Here is a 25,942-nt window from a genome sequence, read left to right on the forward strand (position 1 = left end):
TGATTACATTTGAACATTTTAAATGCTTCATTCAGCCTGATCAGCTGACTGAGTTTGACAGGCGGACCTTTGAATAGACAAAAACAAAATAGTTGCATTGATAGCTCTTATCCCTGACATGCTTTACTAAAGGGACTATTTGTGAGTTAAATTTAGAGGCTATAATTAGAAATTCTAATCTCCTTGAGGTAGCTGTGTTGTGACTTAAACTGAATTTAATTGCATTATAATCATTGTAAATGTTTTTGTGCTTAGAGTTGGGGTATTTCCGACAGGATGTGAAGTCAGCAGCATGTCATACTGTGACTCCAGCAGTAGATGGCGTGGGTGGCCAGCATGCTCAGCGGCACTAAGACAGCTGAGTCACACAGCTGAGCCGGAAAAATACTGACAAAAAAGAGCTGCTATTGTTGAGAAATTCTACCGAGTCCACTGCTGTCCGAGAACCACCGGCCTGTGACACGATCAGGAAAGATGCTAACTATAACACTGAAGACACTCCAACAGCAGACGTTCAGAATCGAAATAGACCCAGAACTGACGGTGAGTAGAAGTTAACGGGGCCGAAGTAAACATGGTCGTGCTCGGGGGGCTGGCTGAGGCATGCGGGAATTTTACCCGGTGTGGGGAAGTGCCCATAGTAAAGGGTGTTTAAATTGAGATAAATCAGTTATTTTTTTATTACAAAACCCCCCCCCAAAATAAATAACATTACGTCGATGTGACAAAAATGCTTCCAGACAAGTTATCAGTTCTGCAGTATCGCAGAGTTCACATAAGGTACTATAGCGCAGGAAAGACAGGAATAGAGCACATTTCCTTCAAAATAAAAGAATAAAACACTATCGAAAAGTAGGCTCCATCCCCACCACGACCATGCGGAAGAAGCTGCATGAATGGAAGATCTGCAGTTTACTTATGGATGGTGTTTGCGTATTCAGTGGCTTTGGTTGTGATGTTATGCAGTGAGTAAGCAGCGTGTGTGTACGTTGAAATAACAGACCGGAAATATGTTTGTTTTGTTATTTCACTTGACACTGTTTCACTCGGACTTGTTTCAGTACATCACCATGAATGACGGTGCAGTATTTTAAGCCTGTCCACAAATGTAACACTGGGATGGCTGATCGTTAAATGTCTGTTAGATTAAAAAAAAAAGTAAATAAAAAAAATAGGTTTCCTCATCAAATAATAATTCATCAAATTAAATTATGTTTATTAAATTAATAACGTTTTTAATAACGTTTCAAGTATTATGTCATGTTAATGGCAGGGACTGTAACAATCATTGGCAGTACACAGTGTTTGGTGTTTATTTCTTTTTCACATGTCTTTTTATCAGTTGGTTATGCAAATATGAACTGATGTAAAAGTATACCATGAGCTATATAATGAGCTTATAGCTTTTTATGTAACTGTCAGGTCATTTTAAAAATGTAAAATTGCTCAATTCATTACTATTATCTTTTTAAAATGGAAATTTCGCCCAACACATTTATTTTCCCAAGTGGACCTTTTGTTATACAGGTGCGCTTGATTGCCATAAGGTTTGTCACATGGATTGTGCATTGAGCTGGCTCCAGAGAAAAGAGGCTAAAGATATTTAACCATTTTAAAACAAACTACAGGCATATGTTGTTTTATTAGAAGAGACTCACCGACCTACCGCGTGAACTTAAAACACCTTTGTTTCCTAATGTGTTCTCAGCCTGCTATAGCTCTAGGCAGAGGAATGTAGCAATTTTAATACATACAAATATTAATTTCACAGTACTCACAGTTATAGATCCAGAGGGAAGAATTCTAATTATTAAATTATCCATACTTAACAAAAAGTTCTGTATTGTAAGTGTGTACGGCCCCTCATTCTTCCACGTATTTTTACTGCACTCTCCCTAGATTGTTTACTTGTTCTTGGGGGTGACCTCAGCTTTGGACTAAATGAAGAAATGGACAGCTGAATTCAGCAGGAACTCAGCGCAATTGGCTGTCCACAAATATAGTTAAACAGTACATGATCAATTTCAGACTTTGCGATGCATGGCATTCCCTCCACCCTAACCGTAAGAATTATACTTTCTTCTCACATATCCCTCACTCCTACTCTTGTCTGCATTATTTCCTAATCAGCAGCTCACTGTAAAGTGAAATTTCAAACACTGAGATGCACTGAGATACTGAGATGATCCTGCATCTTTAATTATAATAAGTAAGAAGATTATTCCACCAAGTAAATCTGGAGATTAAATACATCATTGCTTAAAGATGAAGATTTTATTAAATATTTAAAAAACAGTGGGCTTTATATTTAGACTGTAATGACCTGCCTGGCACATCAGCATCTGTTTTCTGGGAAGCAGGAAAAGCTGTGATGAGAGGTAAAATAATTTAATTCTCATCACATAAAAAAAAGAGAAAACAAACATATTCAGGAATTAGAAGAAATAATCAAATCGTAGAAGAAGACTGTGTCCTCTCAGGAACAGGAAATACTGAACAAAATATTTAAAACAAAACTAGAATTAAATGACTTTTTTTTTTAAAAACTAACTACTTAGTGCAAAGACTTTGCTTGCAAAATTCTGAACATGGTAACAATTCAGGTCGATTTCCTGCCAACCAGTTAAAAATAAATAAAGAAAAATGACTATAGGTGCTGTTTAAGACTTATCTGGGAACACACTATATGACCCTGAAAGAATAAACAACACTTTCAGGAAATTTTACAAAACTTCATATTCACCACAGATGGACCCATCAAAAATTGAAATCGATCCATTTTTTGACATCGTAATCTTTCTGAAGTTATCAGCTTCACCGCTGACATCAGGTGAACTCCAGTAAAGCCCTGAATAGTATGCCCAATAGTAAGGCTCCAGGTCCAGATGGATTTGGCACCAGTATTCCACAGAATTTTGCAGGAAATCAAGGAAAATGGCAGACTACCACCATAATGAATTCTCCCAACATCAGTCTCCTACTAAAATCAGGCTATAGTGATCGAGAGCATAAATTGCAAGAACGTAGAACATAAAATCAGTCTTTATGCAGATGATGTGTTACTTTTTCTCCAACACTCACAAACCACTCTCTTTCTGAGGTAATTATATTAAAAAACTATCTCAAGAGTTCTAGATTATTCGATAAGCCGATTAAAATATATCTATCAGTCTGCTTAGGTCAAAACTTCTGGTCTCAGATATGTTTAAAAACCTTTAAATTGATTAGAAATCCCAGTCTACAATTAATACAATGCAAAATACTACACAGAGTGCACTATACAGGTTAACGGATGTTCATGATGGGTTTTATGTCATCTAACAACTGCTCACACTGTCAAGGCCATACACCTGACAATTACATCCATGCTATTTGGTTCTGTCCACCTGTTCAGAGGTTTTGGTGCTGGATATGTGAAGACTTGTCAGAGTGTCTGAAATGTAGCATTCCAGCCTCCCCTTCAGTTTGCTTATTGGGCGACTTACATGATGGCACTACAGAGATGAATACAGTTCACATGGCTCTCACCGCCTTATGCATCGCCAAGATGACTGTCCTCATGAACTGGAGGGTTTTGGGGGTTCTCCGCCACCGGGCTGGGGTTTTGGCTGGGCCTGGGGGGGGGTTGGGTCCTGGTTGGTGTGTTGCCAGGGTGGTGGTGATTGCATGCGCGGTGGCCCAGCCCTGGTGCGGGGGGCCTCTGGTGCATCAGTGGAACTGGGGGGGCCCTTCAGCTGCCAGGGAGCAAAAGACAGCCAGAGAGGTTGTCTTTTGCTGGTGGTGTCTGCTTTTGAGGAGTCCACTCTGCAGGGAGGGGGGGATCTAGCACAGGTGGAGGATGAACTAAAACCTGCGTATCCCTGGCAGGGATCTTCATCATCTTATGTAGTCTGAGAGTTGAATGAATGTTGGGGTGGGTGTAGTTTTTCCTCTGCAGTGGTGTCAGGTAGGCTGCCCTGTCCTCTGTGGGGCTTGGTGGTGCTGCTGCTGTGGGCTCCAGTCTGAATGGGCCCAGGCCCCCTGCCCATGGTGGATTTTGGGGAACATGGGTCCCTATGGGAGTCAGGGGACAGGTTATCCCTGTGATGTGCTCCGCTGTCTATTGGTGAACAGAAACTATTTTTGGAGTGGCACAAAGTGTGGCATCTTATTGTGACACCTAATTGTTTTGTAATTTTAATTTTAGTAGTAGTTTTAAATGGTTGTACAAAGAAAAGCCCCAAGGTATTAGCTTTTAAAATTTACAATTTATATTTGCATTTAAATATTAAACATGTTTGTGGTTTTTACAGTAAAAAATATAGCTTTTTCTAACTTGAATTTTATGATTTTTGTGTAATTTTAGATCAATTGTGTTAACACGGTATCTTAATATAGAAAGAATAACTCTAAATTCAGACATGTGAGGTTGTGCTGAAAAGAATGATATCAAACAAGGCAAGTTTTAAAGGTGAAATACAAAGGCAAAGTCAAAAGTAGCGAAAAACGGCCAATTAAACCCTGGACCCCAGAGGGTTAATTAGCCAACAGCTGCCAGGTGTGCCTCATCAGGAGGGTGGAGGGGCACGGGGAAGGAGGTGCTTTCTGGAACAAGCCATTTGAAGACAAAACACACATACAGACAGAGAGAGAGAGAGCAGACTGGTACAGGAGGACCCAGGGGATCATAGTTTAACATGCAAAGAGGTGCAGCTGTTAAAAAGAATTTACAACCTAATAAAAGGCATTAATTCATTCATATCAACCTATAACAATATTCTAGAATATTCTGAGAACCAGGAGATATAATACAGCAACACTTTGTGTCTCCTGCTAAAGTAAGAAAATCTCCCAAAAAGTCAAAGTAATTTTATTTAACATCACTGTACTTGTGATTATTTATTTTTCCATTTAGGAAAATGTTTTCTTTAAAAACTCTGATTTTAATATGGCATGTAAAAACAATGAACAGCTTTGTTTTTTCTGACAGATGTATGCAGTTAAACTATCAAAACATATTACTCAGTGTTGTGGCAAAATGGCATCACTGGAATTATAGAAGCAACAATCAAACTCTTAAGTGTGGTTTCATTATAAATAGTTACATTTTCAGTTATCTTGATAATCACAAATAATCACTTTTACATGAGACAGTGAGTGCAGACAAATGGATCTGTCTGTTCTCAGACAAAGGGTAGTAAGAAGAGTTCATTCCACCTAATATTTCTTGATATGTTTGACAGGTGAAAGCCCTGAAGGAGAAAATAGAAGAGCACAGAGGTAAAGATGCATTTCCTTCAGTGGGACAGAAACTCATCTATGCAGGTAAGCTTGAGGGTTAAGAGAAAATAATAGCTGTGTTTTAATCAGACGTCGTTTCTCATGTCATTACCTCAAAAAAAAAATTAGTAATAATAATTTACTCAGTATAATTAATTTGGGAAATGTAGACTGCAAACACACTATAATTATAGTAATCGAATAGAACAGCTGTGGCAGAGGTGGATAAGCTGCAAAAAATATGGCATTTAAACAGTTCTCCACTTCACGACCTCTCCTGCTATCATCTGATCTTAAAATATTGTCTGAGGGATAAGTGATAATACCTAAGTAAGTTATGTGCCTAAGTTTTAGTACAGAGACCGCCACAGCAAGCAGTGGAGATATAATTGAAATGAAGACTGCCATCTTTATACATTTCAGAAGAAACCCTTATATGTTTGTTGCAGTATATATTAAAATTACAAAAATTGTTGTCTTCTCTTGTAAACTACTCGAATATCACTATGTTCAACTTCCTGACTGAAGGATTTTAATATAACTCACTGGGCTGAGCAGGTTTTCCATATGCTGTAAGACTAAAGCAGAGGTCCAGGCTCCAATCTGCTATTGCTTCTATTTGTTCTCTAACCTCAGCTTTCCTGTCTTCTCTCCACTGTCCGAACACAATAAAGGGTAAAAGCCACAAAAAATACATTGGAAAAAAAAAAAAAAAAGTAAAACTGCTTTAACACACTAAACTGTTTATTATTGGAAAATTTAACTTAAAGTAGTAAATCTAAAAGTACTTTCTCTGCAGAAAAAACTTCTCATTGCTATATGGAATAACACATGTTCTGAACAGGTTAAACGTATTCATCCATCCATCCGTCCTCTTCTGCTTATCTATTCAGGGTCGCGGGGGTGCTGGAGCTTATCCCAGCTACCATAGGGCAAGAGGCAGGGTCCACTCTGGACAGTCTGCTGCAGGGCCAACACAGAGAGACAGACAACCACTTGCACTGACATTTGCACCTATTTAAAATGACCAGCTAACCTAACTCCACTTAGTGCATGTCTTTGGACTGTGAGAGGAGGACCCAGGGAGAAAACACGGGGGAGAACTCCACACAGAAAGGCCTTGGACACATGGTAGATTTGAACCCACGAACTTCTTGGTGTGAGGCGACAGTGCTAACCACCACACAAGATGCTGCCCCAGATTAAATGTATATTAGAAAAATTTAAATGTCACAACTGGAATTAAAGGTGAGAATAAGTCTCATAAGTTTGATTTTGACTACTACCATAATGCTGTTGAATTGGGGTCATCATAACAGCTTTGACTGGCAGCTGCAGTCACGGAGAAACTTGCACATCCCTGTTTGGGAACGGAGGATCAGGACCCTGAGAGGAGGTCCAGCGTCTACTTTCCAAAACCACAATGGACTGTTTAAACTGACAGCGTGAGGTGTTCTGCAGTAAACTGGATTAACCAACAGAAGGACCCGAGGCCCTGGCGCACTTTTTCGGTAAGTTAAATGTGTGTTTGTCCGCTATTTAGCAACTATGTCCTTGGTTAGCTAGCTACGATGAGCAGTCGGCTGTCGGGGAAAGTTGTGTTCATCAGTTAATCTGTGCACATGAATAAAGAAATCACTTTGAGCTTGAATGTTCATTAAATTCAGTGCTGTAGCTCAGACATTTACTCAGCTGCTCTGACTTTACTGAACTAAAGGATGTTCAGAACTGCAGCTGAAGGTGAGGTGCTGAAACCAGTTACATGAGAAACAGGGAAAAGTCACCGGCCTGTTCAGTCACTAACTAACGTGTGTTAAGATTGGAAAAGCAACAGGCTGGACTGTCCTTCAGCTCTGTGTAGAGCTGATTATTAAATATGTGCAAACAGCAGCATGTTTTCTCTCTCTAGTCACATCTGTAAGGACAATAACACCAAATTTCCAAAAACCTTGCAGTTCAATAACTCGTTATTAACACAATTTTAACTGTAGGTGAATTACAGAGGACTGAAAATGTTCTCACAGTTACAGCTTACATCCTTCAGAGAAATACTATGAAGTATTAATATAGGTCCAATACTTAGGCAGCAGCTCAAACACTGGTGATGATACGTCCATATGTTTGTCTGTTTTCCTGCAGCTGACCACGATGCAGCAGGACTGGAAAGCTGCTCCATCAGCTCATCTTTGCAAATCACAATTTAAAAACCACCAACAACTCAAAGGTAAACATTAAACTGTAAACTTTTTTGTAAATAAAAAGCTAATGTCAGCAGAACTGTAGAACTGAAAAAAATTAAGAGTAGAACTGCAGATCCTCAAGTGTGTGAGGACAGGAAAGGATCAGATTTATTTCAGATTTGAGGGATGAACATTTTACAGTTTGTGATGATTCTGTTCTCTTTGTGATTACAGGAGCTGCCCTCAGATTTGACCTCAGCACCACCCAATGACAGACAGATCATCCTATGATTCACGCATTGCAGTAACTCCAACACTAACTGATGAAAAAAGTACAAAGGCTAAAGCACCATATTGTGTGCTTTCAGTGAAATCTGCAGCTGTTTTATTGATAAAGTTTAAGACAAAAAGTCAAAGGGATTAATCATCCATGCTATATATCAGCACAAACAGTACCTCAGTTTGGTGTTTCAGAAAGCTGCTGATCTCAAACCTGCACAGCTTCTGTTTAAAAGACTGACTGTAGTCAGCTGCATGACGAGGACGTGAGATTTCCTCTGACAGCATTAAATACAACCTGATGAAGGTCAAAGGTCGTCACTTCTATATTGAACTGAAAGATTAATCTGCAGTCCTTTGACACTGTGTGTGTTATTTGTAATTGAGTCATTCATACCAGAATAATCAGAGAGGATTATATATTTTAAATATATAACTTTCTACAGGTCTGAATATAACCTGATCATGTGAGTCCAGAGCCTCTTTATATGAGGATGATGTGCAGTACTTCTAACAGCACACAAAGCAAATGTTGCTATCACACCGTTCATGAAGTGCTGGGTTTGTACATTTTCTGGGAAGGGCTTAAGGTGGAGGTCTGAAGATTTCCCTCTGAGGGGGCTGCTGGTAAACAGTGTGAGTCCTGCTCGATCCCTGCGATGAGCTTCAGTCTTCCTGATGTTTCTGAAATGACGTCTTTCTCAGTAGTTAAACAGAACATCTGGCAAAGGACAGCTGTGGTCCTGCTGGTCACTGGTTTTCCCCCAGGGTGAATGTATCTGTTGATGATTCTAATAAATAAATAGAAAAATGACACCGCTTTCTGCTGCTGTGCTTTAAATCTAACGTTTTATTTAAAGTTTCCATGTTACCAGGTATGAGAGTGCTCTGTGAGTGTAATTCATCTAAAACTGTTTAAAACTTCATTTTTATATTATCTTTGGTCTTATGTAAAATCTCAGGGCAACAGTTAACTTCCAGATAATTATGGTATGAACAGTAACTCTGGGCCTCTGTGGAGTGTGCAGTAGTAACAGGTGTGTAGCATTGCTAACTAGATAGCATAAGAACACCTAGATAGCTACCTAGAACAATAAGATGTTGCGATGTGTTTTTGTAATTATAACAACGGTGTTGTTAGATAGCAAGTTTACCTCAGAACAATAAACAGATGTTAGGACGATGTATTTTTGTAATGTTATATTTTCCTGGGCAGCAACGGTGTTTGTTAGCAAGAAGGTCCTGAGGCAAGTCTTTTTAGACCCGTGTTTTTTTCATCAGATCTCCCCCTACATAGTTTGGGGATATATAACAGTAGTAATAATAGGACATTTTCATGTTACCTGTCCAGGGTGTACCCCGTTTCTATGACAGCTGGGATAGGCTCCAGTCTGGAAAGGATTCAATGGATGGATGGATGGATGTTATATTTTCCTAACTTTTCTATTGATGACAGTACAGGATAGAATGAAAGCAGGTTTTATGTCCAGTGTTGTTGATGTCATGGTGTTACAGTCCGCTCATACAGAGGCGTTGCTGCTTCTGCAGCCTGGTTTGTCATCTATAGCCTGATAAGCCTTCCATTGCTGCCACAGAAAGAAGATAAAGAAGTAATTAATTCTTTGAGCTGATCTCTCGCAGTAAAGTATTACACATTATATTCCTGTAAATGATTAAATGTGTTACTTCTATAATATTCACAAGTTGTTTTTTTTTTCTATTTTATTTTCATTCCAAGGTAAAGTATTTGTTGTGTGCCAAGTAAATGGGTTACAGCAACACCTGGGTATGTAGAGGTGCATATATCCAAACCTACACTGTTGTTTTTTATGATACAGCACAATTCCTCAGCATCATTTGAAATGGTTTTCTCCAAATGAAGAAAAGTAATTACCAAAAAAGAGAAACTGGCACAAGCAAGCACAGTGGAAAAAATATTATTTCTTAATAAAAATGAGCAAAGTCACAGTCACCATAGTATTCATAAGCACATTCCTGTCCTATCATTTGACAAGACTGCAGCAGTTTTAACATAAACATCTCATGCCCTATTGGATTTTAATTAAACATTGAGTGAAATCACACTGACATTGATAGACTTCTATTAGCGTTACCCAAACATTAATCCAAAACTAATTAGATGAATGAATGAACCACAAAAAATCAGATTAGATTATTTTTATTTCTGTTCTTAGTATTAATTATTCGCATGCTGACACTGTTGTAAGACAGCCAAAAGGCTGTCACAAATAGTTGACATTTGGGGTGGGGGTGCCATGTTGTCCATCTTTTTTACAGTTATCGATCTTGCCCGTTTCATGAAACCAGACATCTCCATCATCAGAGGTTTACTTCCTAACATGTTAAAGGAGTTATTAAAAGTTTCTTCAAACTACACATTTGCCAGCGTTAGCAGTTAGAGAAAACCTATGATGATAATAAATGATAGCCACAAATTTTGATTAGTTTAGTTATTTCCGATCAGTTTCATGATAACAGCTCACATAGCAAACTGCACATACTGATTATTCTTAAAGTGAGTTCAGTATCATATATTTGTCTGAGCTTATTAGGGGCTGATATGGGCCAAAAGACTCTGAATGTAAAAGTAGAATTTTTATTGTGACTCCCAGAGAAATTTAAAGTAGTTCACTTAGATTCACTCAAAAAAGAAGAAGAAAATATTACTCTCTGGCTCTGTTCCACAGCCTGTCTTTGTCCTGTCAGACACTACGCTAGCACACTGGGTCCAGGCTCCTCCCGGTGCGTGACAGTGTGTGGCCTCATGTTATGAGAGGATGCAGTTCCAGGAGGTTGCAGCAGCAGGCTGCACCTCAGACTGCCCACGAGCTCAGTGATGCCCTGGTCCAGATCTGGGAATAAATCCTCTTAAGCCACCACCCATCGTCTCACTAGGAGAGTGCCCCTACCTTGTCAGGCATGCATACAAGCGGGTGGGGGACATACAAACTATTGAGTACTACTTTGAATTGCTGCAGTGAAATTTCAGCAAAATGGACTAGCCTGACACATATTTTTTTCTGGGAGTTTCAAGGTGTTTTAGAATTCACCCATTAGTAGGCTGATAATTCTCATTTGTACCATTCAATGTGGGGTCCTTTCTTTCCTAAAACATGACCTAGTCAATATCAGTCTAGATATCCAGCTAGAATCCTTTTTAAGGCATAGCTCAGAGATCTCTGTCTGACTGGACTGGGGAGGGTACTTAAACATTTGGTCACAGGTTATTTCAAGTGTGAAAACAATTATTAGCTTATTACTGATGCAGTTACATGATAAGGGCTTTAAGCAGCTTGTTAAAAAGCTTGACCCAAGATATGACATTCCAGAAAAACATATTGGTAGTGGTTTCTATTACAGCCTTGTAATAGTATAGTAGGATAACACGGAGGAACAGAACATAATAATGTGGTAAGTTCTAAGTTAGTACCACTCAATTACAAAGTAATAACCACTTAATACTAAAGTAATATTGTGGTAGCAACAGTGGTTACAGTTGAGTAATATTACACTGAAATTTATGTAATTGGATAATAGAGGCCTAAAACTGGGGGCAATAATGTGGAAACACAGCTCTGTAAGAAAGTGGTAATAGCAGGGTAACAAGTCAGAAACAAGCATTAATAATGTGTTATTACCGCTCAATTACCTTTGGTAGCTTAAAGGTGTGTTATTATTACCTAGAAACAACTGTGGTAGTTTTTACATAATAAGCAGAAACCAGAGCCAAATAAGCAAAATGCAAGGAAAGCAGGAAACAGAGTTTTGAAATGCAAAAGTGCCTAATAACATATTCATAACCATGTTAATAAAATTTTAAAAGAAACTTAAGTGTATCTTGCAGTTTTAACAAGGGAAGCCATTGTAGAAGTGCATAAAACTTTTTGTTTTGTAAAACGTTTCGTAAATTATGGTTCCACTGATATCTATAAGAAGGATAATGCCACTTGCAGTTGCTTGCCTTAGAGATTGATGGGTCACACTATGAGTGTGTGATGTCCCTGAAATAGCAACAGTGAAAATGCTCAGCTCAAGGCTTTTTGATGGGACTTCCTAAACCAGTGGTTGTTGGGGTGCCTGGGTCGTTGACCCAGAGTTTTGAGTTTCCATTATTATTGTACTTTGATTTTTGCTTTTATTTATCATTTCTAGTCTTTTGGCTTCTTTGTCAGAGTTGTGCCTTCTGGTTTCTGTTCTGTTCCATAGTTGCTGTATCCCTGTGTCAAGTCTGCGTCTCTGTGTTGTGTTTCCTGTTTTACTTTGAAGGTCCATGTCTTATGTTAATGTATCTGGTTTTGCTTCCCCTGTTTCATTAGGCCTGATTTGCCCCAGCTGTGTTTCCCATTCCCTGATTGCTCCCTCTGTGTATTTAAGCCCTGTGTTTCTCTGTGTCCGTGTTGTGATCTACCGTCATATATGCTGTGTGTTCTGTATGCCTGTGTAAGTTATTTGGAGTCTTAGTTTTGTTCTGTTTGAGTTCACGTTTGTCTCCAGAGTCTGCACTTTGGGTCCTTTTCCTGCCTGCACACAGCCGACACATGACAGTGGTTGATTTCACATTGGCTACGTTTATATTTTCTATACACCCTATATTTAAAGGTTACAGCCTATAAATCTGTTTCATAGTCAGTGTTCAATAATTCTGTCATATCTTTTGTCACTTGTTGTTTCTGTGTGAATGTCACAGGCAAAATCTTAAACGATGATATCCCACTGAAAGAGTACAAAATCGATGAGAAGAACTTTGTGGTGGTCATGGTTACCAAGGTCAGTGTCTCTGCGCATTGGTTTCTTCTTTAGACAGTCATGTTATACACACAACTTTGTTGCTGTGAGCTTGCTTGTGTTTTTATTTACTCAGTTTTACTATAGCTTATGATGGTTGTCAGGGTGACTGTATTGGTTCTGTGCACTTCCTCCATAAAAATGATATCAATACACTATTATACACTAAGCATCAATTCTTAACACTATCACAGTTATTTATTGCAGTCCTTGTCCAGTTAAAGTTGTGCACAACAAAGTTCACGTGAAGACTTTTAAACCAGTGTGCTTAACTCTTTGCCTGCCATGTATTAGCAATACTGTTATCATATCCCTGTAGTTTGGCACTAAGCCTCTGTTAGAACCCTAAAAGTTCATTTTTCCTGAATCTATTTAATTGGTATACATTTTTTCACACCTTTGGTTTTTCTAGTGAAGTTTTAATATCTGCAAAAATTTCTAATAACATATTTTTCATATCCTTGAATATCTCTGAAAACTAGTTTTATGCCCCACTTTCTATTTTACATACTTTTTGCTCACAAGCTGTTCTGTCTTACCTGCGAAGCATTACAAAAAAAGTTCTTAGTTCCTTTGCATGTCATTGAGTGAAGTAAGTATTTGATCCCCAAGGAAAACATGACCAACTTGGCGAGCACAGTGGTGACAGTTGTTATATGAGGAATTTTGTCCCACTCCTCTTCACAGAAACTCTCTAAATCATTTAGATTCCTTGCCTGCTGCTTGTCTCACCACACAGCTTTCAGCTCCCTCCATGGATTTTCTAGGACTGAGGTCTGGAGACTGACTAGCCAATCCCTCATCTTAATGTGCTTCTTTTTAGGCACTCATTTGTTGCCTTGGTGGTATGGTTTGGGTCATTGCCATGCTATAATGCTAATTCAAGACCCATCATCAGTGTTCTGTTAGAGGGAGGTTCTCATCCAAGAGTTTACAATGCATACCTTCGTGCTTGGCTGTGGGGTGATTTTCTTTGGGTCATGCACTCGCGTCTCTCTTTCTCCACAGTGGGTCAAGTTGACGCTAAAGAGATTCTGGTTCCACCTGACCACAGCACTTTCTTCCAAGCCTACAGACTTCTCTGTGACCTCCTTTAAGAGGTCATTGGTCTTATCCATGGTGTGGATGGATGGTTGTGATGGAAAGACGTTATTCTGTGGACAGGTGTGCTTTATATACTTAATGAGTTGAGTGCAGGAGTATCTGTAATTGATCGAATTGACTGATTGGTTGTGACCAATCCGTGGGAGCCAGAATTCTGGCTTGGTTGTAGGAGATCAAATATTTATTTCACTCAATGACATGCACAACAATTTATAACTTTGATGTAATATGTTTTTTAATGTATATTTAATATCCTGTCTCTCACAATTAAAATAAATTGGCACAAAAATTAATTTCTTTGTAAGTGAGCAAACTTAGAAATATATTAGAATTCAGTCAGTCGCTTTCTCTCAAAGTCATATTTCTGAGAGTGTAATGTTCTATGGATTAATCTTCTCCATAGTAGTCACATTTACTTATTATAAATAAAGGGAAGTTCTGCCCTTTGAAGTATATGGGTTTTCTGTGGGAAAGCCCACTCTGCATTGCCTAGAGAAAACCATGATGGGCGTGGGCTAATCCACACTTGTCCACTGTGGGCTCACATGGAAATGTTTCTTGGGGTAGTTTAACAGGGCTGCATCCTAACTGGTTCTGTTTTAGTTACGTTTTTCACCATGTCTTGTGTTTTTTTTTTTTTTTTTTTTTTTTTTTTTTTTTTTTTTTTTTTTGGGGGGGGGTTTGTATGCCATCAGTGTTGTACACTGGCTGTTTGCCTGGAAAAAAAAACAACAACAATGAAGTGCTTCTGTGTGTTTGTTTGGCTATCTTAGCAACACCACTAATAATCAGCTCTCAAATGTCATTTTAGCCCAAACCAACCTCTCCTGCTGAAGCAGCCACTCACTCAGTTCCCACGCCAGCTGCAACTCCAGTGCCACCCCCAGCTGCAGCCCCAGCACCAGCCTCTGGCCCAAAACAGGTGCCCTCCACACCAACACACACAACGTCCGCTGCTGTACCTGCCTCACAGTCAGTGCCTCCCTCGGAAGCCCCGCCCTCTGTTCAAGAAAACACCACTGTGGCTTCTGTTGGCGCAACAGCAAAACCCACCTTGGACTCACACTCAGAATCAGCTCTGGCCTCTGGTTCCACAGCCCCTGTTGCCTCTTCCACAGCTCCTGAAGCTGTAGAGGAAGCCCCTGCGTTAGTCCCTTCAGATAGCCCCACCCCTGCTGCCCAGACAGAAGAAGAGCTGAGGGAAGACCCAGAGAATGAACCATCCGGCACAGCACCAGTCCAGTCCTCTGCTTCAAGGTTGGATAATAGTTTTATGTAAACTGTGGCAGTTTAATTGATGGTTATATATTGAAGAAGCTCTAATTACTTTCTGCATGTCTTGTCACCTTCAAAGAATCAAGGTCATTTTGTGCCTTTGTGTGAGAGCATGGATAATTACAACTTTAGATGTAATGCATAGGTGGCCCAGTACTCTTCTTTGTATAGTGAAGCTGAGTAGTAGTTGCAGTGACAGTTTTTTCTTCAAGCGTAAGTGTGCTGCTGTAGGTTGATCATAAAACAGCACAACCTTGATGAACACGGTGAATATGGATTCATTTTCATTGTTTAATCAGTGTTTCATTCATTTTGGCCATGTTAGTGCTGTGGCTGTAGGAACTGAGGAACTGAACATGATGTATGTTATTTACTTTTTTTAGTTTTAGTATATTACTGGCACTCAATTCAGTTTTATTTATATCGTGGCAGTTCACAAAAACAGTCAGGAAGAGAACCTCAGTAGTGAATATAAGCATTTCAGTTATAGCATAGTGCCTCAATATAGAGCAAGGAACACTTCTTATCTTGATTTCTATTTTTATCTAGTTCTTAGCCTAAATCCTGGTTCTTTAGAATGAACATTTGTCATGTTTTTATTTGTTTGTTCATCTCTCTCAGCCTCGTTGATGAACTGGGTCTTCTTGAAGAAGCAGCATCAATACTGGGTAATTATCAGTGATTATTCTTTTCTTTGTCATAAATAGTAAAATACTAATGTACTAATTATATGGTGCTTTTTGTTTTAATCATTAGTGTGACTGATACAGTAAACATTCTCTATATTACAGCATATGTGGAGATAGTAAGAAAACTAGAACAGTACGGGTGATACAGAGAAAAATGGTGGCCTTAACTATTTTTTTTTTCTATTGAATAAATTCAGCATTTAAACAGATACAGACTAAATAAGCGGAGTTCCATTTTGGTCAGTAGTTAACAGCATTTTTATTTTCCCCATACTTGACTGGAAATGTATCTTGCCCACTGCAAAACTTTGGCAAGATACGAACGAGCCACCACCCTCCTGATTAGTAGATAACCTGTTCCTGAGCCACAGCCCCTATGATGATGTACAGTACTGTGCAAAAGTCAGGTGCTACCTCTCATTTATTCCTGTTTTGCTTCCAATGAGTGAGACTGTTTTTCTTTGGACATTGGCGACTTTCTTACTCAATTTAAGTCCAGATCTTTTTGTTTGTCTCTTAACTCTGACCTATGGGTCATAACTCAACTGATGATCCACAGTTGTGTCAAGACATAACACACAACAAAAAACAAATCTTAAATTATATATTTGGGCAGTTTATTACTTGCAGTCTCTCAAAAAACAAAAACAAAATTCGTTCCCATTTCTTTAGCTGAATGTATGGGGGGGGAAAAAAAAGGAAAAAAAAAAAAAAAATCCAAAGATGGCAAAACTGGAACCATATGCAAGTATTTTTGCACCAATAAGGTGTTCTTAGTCAAAAATGTTTCATATCTCACTGGAAAGTGGAGAACAAAAGAAGTTGCAGTCTTAAAAACTTTCTACAGCAAATGAACAGTATGTGAAAGTCAGTATCATCTAGCTGACCTGACATCATGGAGATGTTCTTTCAGTTGATCTGTCCACTGTTTGCTGTTTTATCAGAAATGATCACAACAGGTGGCAAGATGTAATGCTTCTTTTTTCTCTTTTAAAAAAACATGTTCTTCAAAGTGTTTTCTGTCTTTAATAGTAAACCAAAGAACAAAACTAACAGTCACTAATCACAAAAAGCAAAACAATAGTACATCACTCCCAGGCTTGGAATTTCTTTCGCATTTATCCATTTGTGTGTTTGTGGACTTTTTTTTTTTTTAATTTTTTTTTATGTTGGGTTATCAGCATCCTCTTCAGATAGGCCAATATCTTTGATAAGGTCCATAAATGGTAATCATACATAAGCTATTTTAAAATTATTTAGTAAAATCTTGTGTTTTTTTTTGTTTTTTGTCGACACATAGTTCTAAACTACTATTTTACTGATTAACATATAGATATAATAAGATGCATTCTGGGAGAAACAGCCATCCCGTCCTGACTGATCTTACCCAACAGAGATCTATGCATATTAGCCAAGTTTTGAATGGCTGATTGAATAGCCTGAATAACGGTGGGAATTTTGGTTTGGATATTTTTTATTTTTTTAATAAACCTGGTTAACTGATGTCAAACTTGATAACATACATTTGCTCTGTGCTGGTAGTGGCATGACCTCTGACACAATCATACAACCAGAAATTTCAGAGAATGAGTCAATGGTAAATGAACTGGTTCACCCATTCACACAAGCACGTTTTCCTGTGTAAGTGCTTTCTATCTAACATTCACATACATTCATACTCTGATGCATCACAGACCAGCTTAGGGTTAGTATTTTCCCAAAGGACATTTGGCACGCAGACCGGAGCAGCTAGAGATCAAACCACCAACCTTCCATACATAGTGGGTGACATGCTGCATCTCCTGAGCTACCCCGGAATCAGTAATAAACGAGATCCCAGATGCTGCTGTGTGGGGATTACTGAAGCTAGAAGAATGTTGTCAGCATACTGAAATAGGGCAAATATTAGTGGTGACGGTAGTAAGCCTTCCCTGGTACCACAGCTAAGATTACATTGGAATGACATAATTCAATTAGAAAAAAAAATCAGCGCTGATGGTTCTGTGTACTTTGCATAAAAAGGAGGCAAAACTCCAGTTCTTTTTCAATGTATAAGTAGAAGCAGCCTTCTCAAACGCCTCCATTCTGGTCAAAGTGAGATCAGTATTATTTCTGAGTTTTCAGATAATATGCAGTAATCTGTACAACCAAACCACTGAATGAAAATGGTTTGTAATTTCCACTTTGGAAAAGATGGCTGCAAGAGAGGGTAAATGGTCAACATATTGAATGAAAGCTATTTTCCTACAGCTTTTGTTGCCCACCATGTTTAATGAAGATGACTTTTTGTGACTGCCTTGGTGATTTCAGTGCATATTTGTGGATATTGTGACGTGTTGTACAGGTTCACTTTAATAGATGCTGTTGGATGAGTCATGTTAACAACCACTACACTGTTTTTCTTGGCCATCATACAATAATTACTCTGTGTTTTCATTGGTTAGAGTAAGTTAAATGTGTTCTGCAGTGAACTAAACAACACTGAGGCATTGGAGCATTTATTTTTAGTATTGCTTGGTCACGTTTGTTCTACTGTGAGAAACCAAAATATTGAAGTCGAGATTAAAATTTAATGACTTGTGCAGCCCTAATATGGGTTTTTGAGATTAGTAGATTGTTGCTTTACACTTTATTTTACATTTTAAATTACATCCCAAATTTGTATATTTGAGGTTGCAGAGACAAGAGGAGGCACAAAAAGGCAGCGTGGACACACAAGTTTGTGAAGATGATAACTGAAGAAATAGGCAAATTAAAATATGTAAATTTATACTATAGGTTCAAGTACTAATAATCTTGGACAAGTTTGAATTTCAAGGCCAGAGGTCAGGTTTTCTGAAAATCTTGCAAATGTGATAACTCAAGAAGGAAGTCACCCAGGACTGTTTGGGTAGAAAATTCTTAATTTACAGATCTACAGACTTTTAAGTATCACTATTCTGTATTTAGTTATATTGATATATCTACTCTGCCAAATAACACAAAGGCAACCTGCACACTTCATCTAGATTCAGGTAAACTTTCCTGCCCCTAAAAACCTCTTTTTGTTACCACAGTGACTGGACCAGAATATGAAAACCTGGTGTCAGAGATTATGTCGATAGGATATGAGCGGGAGCAAGTTGTTGCTGCACTAAGAGCCAGTTACAACAACCCAGACAGAGCAGTGGAGTACTTGCTCATGGTGAGAGTTTAACCAGCTTCATAACCATGCTGCTGCTGTATTGTAAACTATACAGTAACTGTTCATGTGTTTCAGGGTATTCCAGCAAGGGCTAGTGATCTACACAATCCACAGCCAAGTAGACATAGTACTCCAGCCAACCCCTCTACACCTTCTACAGAAGAACCGCCACAGCAGCCTCCAGCACCCCCCAGTAGTAAGAGCCCAGTTTATTTATTTATTTATTTATTTTTTTACTTCATATTAACTTTGTTTTAAACAAGACAGCTTGTTTCCTCCGCATGAACTTCCTGGGGACACGGAAATTATGCCAAGATGACAACTGGAATAACTGTGGTCTAAAGCTACACAACGTCCACAAAAATTCTGCGCACCATTAACGTTTTATTACTAGTGGAACTTTAACATCACCAGAGGAAAAATTTGGAAGTATTTCTTTTTTAGATTATTTCAGTTTTTTACTATTTCCACTTTGTGCTGTGTACCAGTACCATTCCCACAGTATGGTAAGACCACCACCATGCTTGACAGTCGGTACAGTGTTCTTAGGTGTGAAAGTCTCACTTTTACTCCTCCAACTCCTCTTGTCACTGTGTCCAAATATTTTTTTTTTTATTTTTTTTTTTCCTCATCTGACCATAAAACTTTTCTCCAGAAGGGATTTCACTTGTCCAAATTTGTCCTTTATACAAAGCGTCTTTGAATGGCAGAGATGCAGAAATGTCTGCATGTGCCACAGAGCCATATCTCAGTGTTTTGAGTGTCTAAAGAAGTCTCACAGGTCTGAATATACACTTGAAGCCATTTAGAATTCTTCTTGTTTGATTTTTAACTGGACTTTTAACAGTTTAATGAAATTGGACCTTTAACTGTATTTCCATAAGTTTTACAGTTTTTCCTATTGATAAAAATCTCCCTTATGACCATTCATACTACACAAAGTAATTAAGAAATAAACAATTATATGACAGAAAACTTTCTGTTTTTCACTTTCTACTACAGAAATTTCTGTTTTTTATGACTACAGTTAAACCCCACACCAAAACACTGGACAGTCTGGCCAATGAGCTACCAGAACTTTTTCTGTGAGTTTACACATTTATTTCTTACAATTTAAGTCAAGAGTCGTGCTGACGGATTTCTTTTCACAGCAGCTTTTTCTTTATCATGTAGAAAAACACCAAGTTTTGCCTCCAGTGGATGATGAGAGTCAAACCTTAAATACTGATCTGTATGCGTTGGTTTACGGTACACATCAACGTTTAAATGTCCCCCATTACAGATGGAAATCTCACAGCTAGCCTGTCATATCCTCTGTGGTGAATTTGATGTGTTCGCACGTGATCATTGAATTGTGGTACGTCCTGAGATTTGATTTTCACTCAGGTGTCATCAATGACGTGGAGGTGTTCCAGGGTAGGATAACAGAGCCCTCTTTTTCCCTTCTTCCATGTACAAGTTGGGGACAATGGGTGAAACTGGGGAACCCAAGGCACACGCATCTTTCTGCCTGTAGTACTGACCCTTGTATGTTAAATAGGTTGAATTAAGACACAGATCCAAGACCAAACAGACTTGGTTGGTGCTGAGAGTGGTCCTGTTGCTGAGGTTGGAGTCATTCTGTTATCTCTTGCAAACTACCGCCACTGCTTCAGTGACTGGAACACAAGTGAAGCGAGATGTAAGATCGTACAACACTATTATTTTATCTGCCTCCATAATGACGTCTCTCACCTTCTCAACCAAACAAGGTGTTCTCGATGTGGTGTTTAGAGCTGCCTACCAACGGGTTAAGGATTGAAACCAGAAACTTTGAGTTGTTATAGGTGATTGAGTTGATCATACAGACAATTGATCTTAAAGGTACACCCTTTTTATGTATCTTATGTAAACCATACAAACTTGGTGAAGCATCCCCTGGGTATCCGGTCTTTAAGTCTGACGTCATTAGCCTTTCCTGGGTCCAAACTCCACTTCAGGTCCCAAAGTCAAACGAACACTGTGGCATCACTGAGAATTACAAACTGTTTAAATTCAATCTTTAATAAAATGATCAGTGTGGCTGCTCTACCAGGTGAAACAATTAAGTTTGACATCCAGGCATCCACGAAAACAGAATTTATGAAGTTAGAAACTAGCCAGCTAACTCCTTGCTATCTAAAGATGATATATCATGTTCTGATTGAGGGATTTCTGAAAAATTAAAACTTACAGCTCTGCTATTACTTTTGACATAAAGGAAGACAGAAAACTAAACAGTCGTGACGTTTGTAGGGTTACTGAATTTGGGCTAGCTGGTAAATAATGATGTGCTACGTTGTGGCTAGCTACACAGCTATGGTTGTCTTGTTCTAACTGCTTCAGACAATCTTATCAACCACTTCCTGGGTCTCGTTTCAGGGCCTCATAAGTATTTTTGTCACTGAGCAGTAACAAAATTTTCTCATGATAGTCTTTCTGGTTTAGCAAAACCGTGCACCAAGACAGAACTATGAAGCCACTCTCAGAACAGACTTCACTGTTTGGTTTTACGGTCTTTACATTGTATCCCATAAAATGTAATCTCTTCTTGAATAGCAACCGTTAACATTTTGTCCCCTCCTGAGCAGGGCCTGTGTCCGGCAGCCAGCCTGTCACTGCTGGAGGAGGGTCTGGCTCCATAGGGAACCCTCTGGAGTTCCTGAGGAACCAGCCTCAGTTCCAGCAGATGAGACAGATCATCCAGCAGAACCCAGCCCTCCTGCCAGCCCTGCTGCAACAGCTCGGGAGAGACAATCCACAGCTGCTGCAGGTACCACACCACAAAACTCACCATTCTCTAGTGGCGCTCTGTCAGGGTCTGTTAATATAATTTCTGTCTGACTGTTTAAGCTATCTCAAAGAACTGTTCCTAATAGTAAGAGCAATAAAGAAATAAATCTGTAAGTGTATTTTCAGGAAACATTTCTCTGATATGTTTATGCGACGTAAAATCCCCCCAAGTGATTATACTAACTTGTTTACCATGTCCACTGTAGTTTGCCTAAACTGGGTGGTTGATATACAGTTCAACTGTGTCACTTGCAGCAAATCACAGAGCACCAGGAGCGTTTTGTACAGATGCTGAATGAGCCACAAGCTGGAGATACAGGAGGAGAAGATGCTGATGCCCATGGGTCACCACACACTAACTACATCCAGGTCACCCCACAGGAGAAAGAGGCAATTGAGAGGGTGAGTTTGCCAGTCACATTGACACAGTCGAGTTCCACCAAATTTCCACAATTTGTGCAGAATTACACAAGCCTAGGAACAAATATGTCTTTCTTTTAAACATATGAAAGGAAATCAGTCTGAACACAACCTGCTACTGAATTTCTATGACTTTTGTTGAAACATCAGTCATGGAAAATTATGTTGCTGGATCCTTGATGTTTTTCTGTTTGTATTAATGAAACAAATTCTTAAATATGCACAGTGGGGGAAAAAATACAAATTTGAAGGGCAATATTCTTGATAATTCTGTGGCAGCTCGTTAGATGTTCAAGCAGTTATGTATACTTGTTTGAAAAATTACTTACATGAAGAAAAACAACAAATGAATGCATAAATGCAGGAACACGAGCATGAATGTTTTATAGTAGGTGTGTTTTTACATTTAATAGTCTTGTTGAATTGTCCTTAAGGTGAAAGGAGCATTATATAAATGTTTGTTCATTGAAAATGTAAATGACATTGTTTTCCAGTTAAAAGCACTGGGATTCCCTGAAGGTTTAGTCATCCAGGCATACTTTGCTTGTGAGAAGAATGAGAATCTAGCCGCTAACTTCCTGCTACAGCAAACATGGGACGATGAGTAAGCCCACATCACCTGGCTCATCACTGCTCAACAGAGGGCTGCAGAGTGGATGACACCACTGCAAGTCTACCAGGGAGAAACAAGGGCAGGAGAGGAAGGGGATATTTCTTTTCACACCATGAGACTGTGGCCATTAAATGATGATGATGATGACATGGTGTTCAAAGTTAGTTGCGCTGCCTACTCTTCATTCAGCTATGATGATCATCATAGGTGCTACCACTGAGCGTTGCCTCACTGCTACTACATCATTACTGCTGACACTTGTATTGAGTGACCACACTGACAGAAGTCCCACCAGTAAATTTGCAAACAGCCTACATCACAGACCAGCAGGATTTAAGTTAGAGGATTTCCTCTGCAGTGAGCTCACAGGCTGCCTGTTGAACATGTTAAACTACTGTACATGTGTATAGTAAGGCAATATATAATAAATGAGAAAAAATGCATTTTCAACATGCGACCCTACATGTTGGAGTTTCCTGAACATTTGACTAAAACTGTTCACCTCACTGTTTGGAAGCTACTATTCATTTAGATCACAGCTCATATTGGATCCTCTCACTTCTGCTGCTTCTTATGTCCATGCAAAAAGTCTTTGCACATTCTTTCAAATTCTTCTATTGGTGTCTGACCGTGTAGATGTGTAAAGGGTGACTGAATGTCACAGCTGGATAGTTGAAATGTTGACACCTATTTAACCGTTCCCCAAAAAGGAGAAATGATAAAATGTTTTAATTGAGATCATTTAAATTTTAATTAAATGTAGAAATGTTAATGTCCTCTGTCTTTTACAAGTCGAGACTATCTCAAAGTTTTGTCTTTTTGATGACTGACTTACTCAGTCTGTTGCATTAAAAATGCACATCTGATAATATCATAAAGAGTTCAGTGCAATTAGGGTTAGAGAAACTCATTTTCCACAAGACACCTGTTAAGTCAGAATGAATCACTCACACAAGTGCAGTTAAACTGTTGTTGCCTTGTTAAGGAAAGCTCTGGGGACACTTGATAATAATGATAATAAGGCAAATAAAGAATAAGTGATGTAATTTGTCGTCTGCTGTTGCTGCTTCTCCTCTTCCTTCTCCACCAAGCATTTGAGGTTTTAGTAGCTCCTCCCTGGGTCTGCTCTTGTGCCCTGCATTTTGACTTAAAGGTGGGTTGGGTTTTTTTTGTTTTTTTTCTCAGTTTTTTTGTGATGGTGTGATTGAGTCACTGCAGTTTGGTACTTTATTTTAGTGTCATTACATTATTAGTACAAATTGCATCTATTAGTTACATTTTTTCTTGATGGTTTGGATAAGTAATATTTTACTTTATGTAATATTAGGGGCAAGGGTTAATTTATACATTTCAGTCAATAAAATAAACTTAAGGATGATTCATAGAGCAGACAAATCCTGGAAGTGCAGAAATATACACGATACTTTCTCCAGCTGACCCAAGGGAGACTCCTATTTTTTTATTTACTCTCAATGATTGCTGTTTTAATTTGACATTCTCACATTTATATTGGAGAAATGATAAGAAACTGTAGGCATTCATTGGTCTTATATAATAGAGCAGTTAACTTCACTACCCACTGAACTACATTTGTTGTCATTCACCAAGACAACGAGAAAGCCTTTTTAGGTTCGTACTGGGAGGGAAAACTATGTTTATGTGCTTTTTCTGCATAGAATAAACTTCTAGGAGGTTTTAACTAGTTTTTTTTTTTTTTTTACCACTTTTGTTAGATTGGACCTTACATTACTATTCATGTAGCCATAAAGGGAAAAAAATATGAAAATGTGAAACTTTCTGTCAAAGAATCCATGAATTTCTTTTAAACAATCATTTTCTGTTCAGTGTTCTCATATCACATCCTCTATGCATCTTGAAACTGGAAACGGGTTAAGCTGCTGTTCCTCCACACCTTACAGTCAAAGACTTCACCATATTTTATTTTACAAATAGTGTTCATTTAAAAGTGGAATAAAAGAAATGGGAATGTCATTTTTCAGCATCCAGTGTGCTTGTGTTTAGACACACAATTGTTCTGTAGCGTTGTTAATGGGAGAAACTATGTGAGCGAGAACTTGTATTTTGCTGTGACAAATGCTCCTTAGCAAAAGAGTTTTATTTATGGCATGCCTTTGGATTAAGGATTGATAAAACTGCCATTGTGGCATCTCTCTGGTGTTAATTTGTCTGTTGTTTTCTTTTTTGGGGTCTATAAGAATTACTACCAACCTTAAATGTGCGAGTTGAGAAGTAGTTGTGATGGGTTTTTTTGTTTTGTTTATGCGTTGTGTATATTAAATGGCTTTTAAAAAATGAATGTTTCGTCATCAATATTATTTTTGCGTATACAATATTACTGTAAGCAGTCATTGCATATTTTCTGTGTCACTCCTCTGGGTTTTTTGATCTGCTGATCAATCTAAACAATAACATATTTACTTATGCAGTTAAATTCAGGTTTTTATATGAAAGATGAATTTAAGTAAGAGAGCCCTGCTGATACATGTTCCTTTTGCCACATCCTACTTAGGTGAGGTAGGCTTTTCTGTTGTGGCTTCAATCAAGACAAACTACAGATCAAGGCTGGACTGCGGGAGCCTTAAACTGTCATTCTCCTTAACTGCCAGTAGGGGGTAACTCTTGTGACAACCACGTAGATTTCCGTAGATCGATGTAGCTCAGAAATCAGGCTGCAAACCCCTCTGATCCATACGACACTAACTTCACATACACTTCCTGAAATGTAACACGTCGATCCATGAAGCCCGCAACTATTGCGATTAGCATTGGCATCAGTATAAAAAGTCACAAATATTCTTGAAGGAGGGTGCTTAAACTGCCACAATGGACGCGAGGGAATCTACAAAGAAGTAGAAAAACTAGATGGACAATGTCTTTGCCTCCTAAAACAATGAAACAAAAAAGAAACTGACCATAAGAAAGAGCTCGGACACAGGTGGGGAAAAGTCTGGTTATTTATCTCTATCAGCTGTTAATTAACATGTATTGCGCCAACACAAGTGCATCACTTACGTAGGTTACGTCGTAGCTCTACAAAGGCTCCTCGCAAATAAATCAGGCATCAGATTGTACATGACATTGTACATGACCTCATATGTGACCTCTTCTGATAAAATTAGAAACTGAATTGATAAACTTAACAGCAAACACACAAACACACACAGAAAAGGTGAATCTGTACTTTTGGTTGTAAAATATTTGTGACACATCGAGGAATTCACCTTAATGATAAATGTAGAATTTCAAAGTGAAGCTTCAATACTGTCTTCCGTTTATGCAGGGAAGCGTAGCGTTGTCCAAT

At 38.6% G+C, this 25,942-nt stretch overlaps 1 protein-coding gene across 4 annotated transcripts; it reads left to right on the forward strand.

Moving 5' to 3' along the window:
* The first annotated feature begins 337 nt into the window (after positions 1 to 337).
* Positions 338 to 24,937, forward strand: rad23ab (RAD23 homolog A, nucleotide excision repair protein b). 4 transcript variants are annotated; one of them, XR_005608867.1, is made up of 11 exons: positions 338 to 543; positions 5,223 to 5,304; positions 12,427 to 12,506; positions 14,440 to 14,885; positions 15,525 to 15,571; positions 18,649 to 18,776; positions 18,852 to 18,972; positions 19,804 to 19,861; positions 21,386 to 21,567; positions 21,843 to 21,989; positions 22,502 to 24,937. XR_005608867.1 is itself a non-coding variant. In XM_031740537.2 (10 exons), the coding sequence occupies exons 1-10, from the start codon at positions 475 to 477 to the stop codon at positions 22,613 to 22,615; spliced, it is 1,416 nt and encodes a 471-aa protein (XP_031596397.1). In that variant the 5' UTR covers positions 338 to 474; the 3' UTR covers positions 22,616 to 24,937. The 4 variants fall into 4 exon arrangements, 3 of the variants coding, with proteins under 3 accessions (XP_031596397.1, XP_039457126.1, XP_039457125.1); XM_031740537.2 differs by lacking the exon at positions 19,804 to 19,861; XM_039601192.1 differs by lacking the exons at positions 338 to 543; positions 5,223 to 5,304; positions 19,804 to 19,861 and adding an exon at positions 9,303 to 12,179.
* The last annotated feature ends 1,005 nt before the right edge of the window (positions 24,938 to 25,942 follow it).

Source organism: Oreochromis aureus, linkage group 17, assembly GCF_013358895.1.
Source record: "Oreochromis aureus strain Israel breed Guangdong linkage group 17, ZZ_aureus, whole genome shotgun sequence".
Taxonomy (NCBI): Eukaryota; Metazoa; Chordata; class Actinopteri; order Cichliformes; family Cichlidae; genus Oreochromis; species Oreochromis aureus.